This window comes from Lactuca saligna, chromosome 7, assembly GCF_052625555.1.
Source record: "Lactuca saligna cultivar CGN05327 chromosome 7, ASM5262555v1, whole genome shotgun sequence".
NCBI lineage: Eukaryota > Viridiplantae > Streptophyta > Magnoliopsida > Asterales > Asteraceae > Lactuca > Lactuca saligna.
In genome coordinates this window covers 57,111,693-57,115,287 of record NC_136423.1, presented here as the reverse complement: position 1 = coordinate 57,115,287, position 3,595 = coordinate 57,111,693, and the positions used below count along the sequence as shown (strand labels likewise).

Here is a 3,595-nt window from a genome sequence, read left to right as displayed (position 1 = left end):
GTTTTTTCATGTTTCTAATTAACAGGTGAATACTTATTCAAATTATTTCATCACTTCATATAAAAAACGGGCCCGGAAGATGTGGTTCAAATTGTAACCGATAGTGCTAGCAACAATGTTTTAGCCGATCGACTTGTGGAGGAAAAATATCCACATATATATTGGACTCCGTGTGCGGCGCATTGCATCGATTTGATGCTTGAGGACATCTTTAAAATGCCCCATCTTAAAAAGACACTCGATAAAGCAATTGCAGTCAAAAGTTACATCTACAACCGCACCTTACTTTTGAATATGATGAGAGAATTCACGGGCCAAAGAGATATGGTTAGGCCCGCAAAGACCCGGTTTGCTACCGCCTTCATAACTTTGAATTGTTTTAGAAATCACAAGAAAAATTTGAAGAAGATGTTCACATCTGAAGCATGGAACAAAAGCAAGTTCCCGGGCGAAGCGGGAGGGGGAGGAGCTCAAACGGCAAACACTATATTTTCTCCTAATTTTTGGACCAATATAGATATTGCGGTCAAAGTTGGTGCGCCTTTATTAACGGTGCTTCGATTGGTAGATAGTGAAAAAAAGCCTCCAATGGGATACATTTATGAAGCCATGGATAGAGCAAAAGAAAGGATTGCATCGTCTTTCAACAACAAAAAAGACAAGTATAAACAAAATTTTGAAATAATTGACAAAAGGTGGAATTGTCAACTACACCAAGATTTGCATGCGGCCGGCCACTATTTGAATCCGGGATTATATTACAATAACCCGAACGTGGAAGATGACAGTGAGGTGATTAAGGGGTTGATGGCATGCATACATAAGTTGTCATTGTCGGAAGAGGAGGAGTTGAAGATTCACACCGAGCTCCCTACATATAGAGGTGCCCAAGGACTTTTTGGGATTCCGATGGCTAAAAAAATGAGACCAATGCTTTCACCAGCGGAGTGGTGGATGTAATATGGATCGTCGGTACCGACACTTAAAAAGTTTGCCATTAAGGTGTTAAGTCTTACGTGTAGTTCATCGGGGTGTGAACGTAACTGGAGCGTATTTGAACAAGTAAGTAGCTCATTATTTTTAAAATAATTAGAAATATATAAATATATTTCTTTTAATAATACTTACTAATGTTTATTTTTTATTTTTGTAGCTCCATTCCAAAAAAAGAAACCGACTTGAATGGCAAAAACTAAATGATTTAGTTTACATAAAATATAATCGGGCTTTAAGAAGGAGGTATGATATGCGTGATACGATTGACCCGATCATCTTAGACGACTCTACCGTTCAAGATCCGAATGATTGGTTGGAGGGGGAAGAAGATGCTTTTGTGTTTGAAGGTGATAACTTGACGTCGGGTGTAGTTGCGGAGGCTATGGGGGTGGATGAGGAGCCTTATGCTACAAGAAGAACGAGTAGGAGGAAAGAGGGTGTTGAGTCTAGCTCGCGATCTAGAGGACAACAGTTAATAGACGAAGATGAAGAGGAAAATGATGTTGAAGCTTATAAAGAAGTTGTGGAAGAAGAAGTTGATGATGAGCCCGTATACGATGAGTTGGATGATTTGTGAATCGTACTTTAGAGTCTAAGATTAACACTTATTTTTCTTTTTTTTTGGTGGTATGCATGTTTTAGAACTTATTTGAGTTATAGTCTTGGGGTTTTTAGCTTATTTATTAGTTATAACTACTAATTAGGTAAAGGTAAAAGTAGTATAAATTTTTTAAAAGGTATTCTCTAAAAATGAAATAGCCGTCGCTATTTCATCGCTATCGCTACATAGCTTATAGGTAAGTTGTCGCTATGACCTCGCTATCGCCATCGATAACACTGAGACCGACATCCCATGCAACTATCAATTTCTCCAACGCTAAAGTTCATACGATACTGAATTCTCCACTTGTAAGATTCATTCCACACAAAAAAGTGTAGATCTCGTCTGTTGAATGAAGAGAAGATGAGAAACCGTAAACATATCAGAAAACCACCAAGGCAGCCATCATCACAAGGGCAAAAAAGTTAACACACCTTCACTGGCCATTTGTTTAGGGGTAATTAAGTCAATTGTAGTACAACCACCTTCTTTAGGGAGTGATGTTGAAGCATCACTTGGACCTGTGGTGTTGAACTGTGATTGAACAAAATACATATATAACAATTATTTGTCCACAAATATTTTAAAGAAAAGAAGAAAAATGAAAACTATTATTACCTCATTGATCTCAAAATGATCAATGTCCTCAAATTGTAGAACGGCAGCCTTGGCTGTAGCTGGAATCGCCAAAAGGTCCAATTCCCATAATTACTGGTGGTACACTAACAGAAGCAAAAGTCCTAATAGTAAAATTATTTTGATGTATGACATTCTTGGTTTCAACATGGTACCGGGTATTTTGTATTTTGTACGCATACAAAATAATGAAATTAACAGGAAAAAATTATTTTGTTATATGACATTCTTGGTTTTAACTTGGTAACAGGTATTTTGTAATTTGTACACATACAAAATAATGAAATTAACAGGCAACCACAAACAGAGATGATTTCTAGCTAACGAAAAGTAGAATTGAACTTCAAATTACAAAGAAATATCACAAAGATCAGATGTACATACTTCCCATGTTCCTCTTCTCAAATCATAGGCAACACTGTTTTCAAAACAAACTACCTGCAACAAGGAAATCAAACAAAAAAACAAATAAACATAGGGTCTCCTGATGAGCAAACAATAACAAATTACAGAAGAAATCAAATAACCCAACTGAACTGAATATTTACAAAACGCAAATGAAATAAATAAATAAATAAATAAATAAATAATTTGTCAACCAAATCTGGTTAAGTCGAATTTGAAGCTTTTTTAGGGGAATTAAATCTTGAAAACGGAGATGTGTAGCAATATGTATGTACAAATTCATAAAACATAGGTGGGTCAATTGAAAGATGTAGGTTGACATATGTATGTACAAATTCATAAAAGTTAATCTGAACAACAGTCGAAATGTAAAAGATGTAGGGTTTGTCATTTATTATAGAAGATCACCGGTAGAAACAAAACTAAAACTTGTAATTTTATTCACCAATTAAAAACATAAACCTGAAAATATGGAAAATCAACAACTTACGGGTCTATTGATTGGTGCTATCCCAACGAGAGAAGTTGATGAAGTGGTGGAGACATCGAATTGCAGATCGTGGTGGTGGAGACGTTGGATAGAACAGAGGGTGCATTGTTATCATCTGATTCTCATTCTCTGCCTTGAAAAATACAATGCAAACCCTAGAAAATAAGAAATGAAAATAATATGTTGCAAAAAAAGGAAAATGAAAGTCCATTGCTAATTACTGCATTTAACTCTAATATATTACACACAGCAAGTCATACATAAAGAAAAGGAAAAAAACTGTTTTATTGCATTTAGACCATGATTAGGCTATATGCAAGAAATTACAACGTAGTTTTGTTTTTTGGACTTTATATTATTGTAGTTTCTAATTTGTCCCTGGTAAGCATGTAATAAAGTAGAACAAAACTTTCTGAATTATGTCCAACAATTCAAAAGTTAAATGTAAGAGGTAGCAATGCACTTTT

The 3,595-nt window shown here is 35.3% G+C and overlaps 1 protein-coding gene across 1 annotated transcript; it reads left to right on the top strand.

Annotated features, from left to right (window-relative positions):
• Nucleotides 1–216: 216 nt before the first annotated feature.
• LOC145006974 (uncharacterized) lies at nt 217–1,573 on the top strand. Its single transcript, XM_078965984.1, has 3 exons — nt 217–956; nt 1,023–1,062; nt 1,154–1,573. The coding sequence occupies exons 1-3, from the start codon at nt 217–219 to the stop codon at nt 1,571–1,573; spliced, it is 1,200 nt and encodes a 399-aa protein (XP_078822110.1).
• Nucleotides 1,574–3,595: the final 2,022 nt, after the last annotated feature.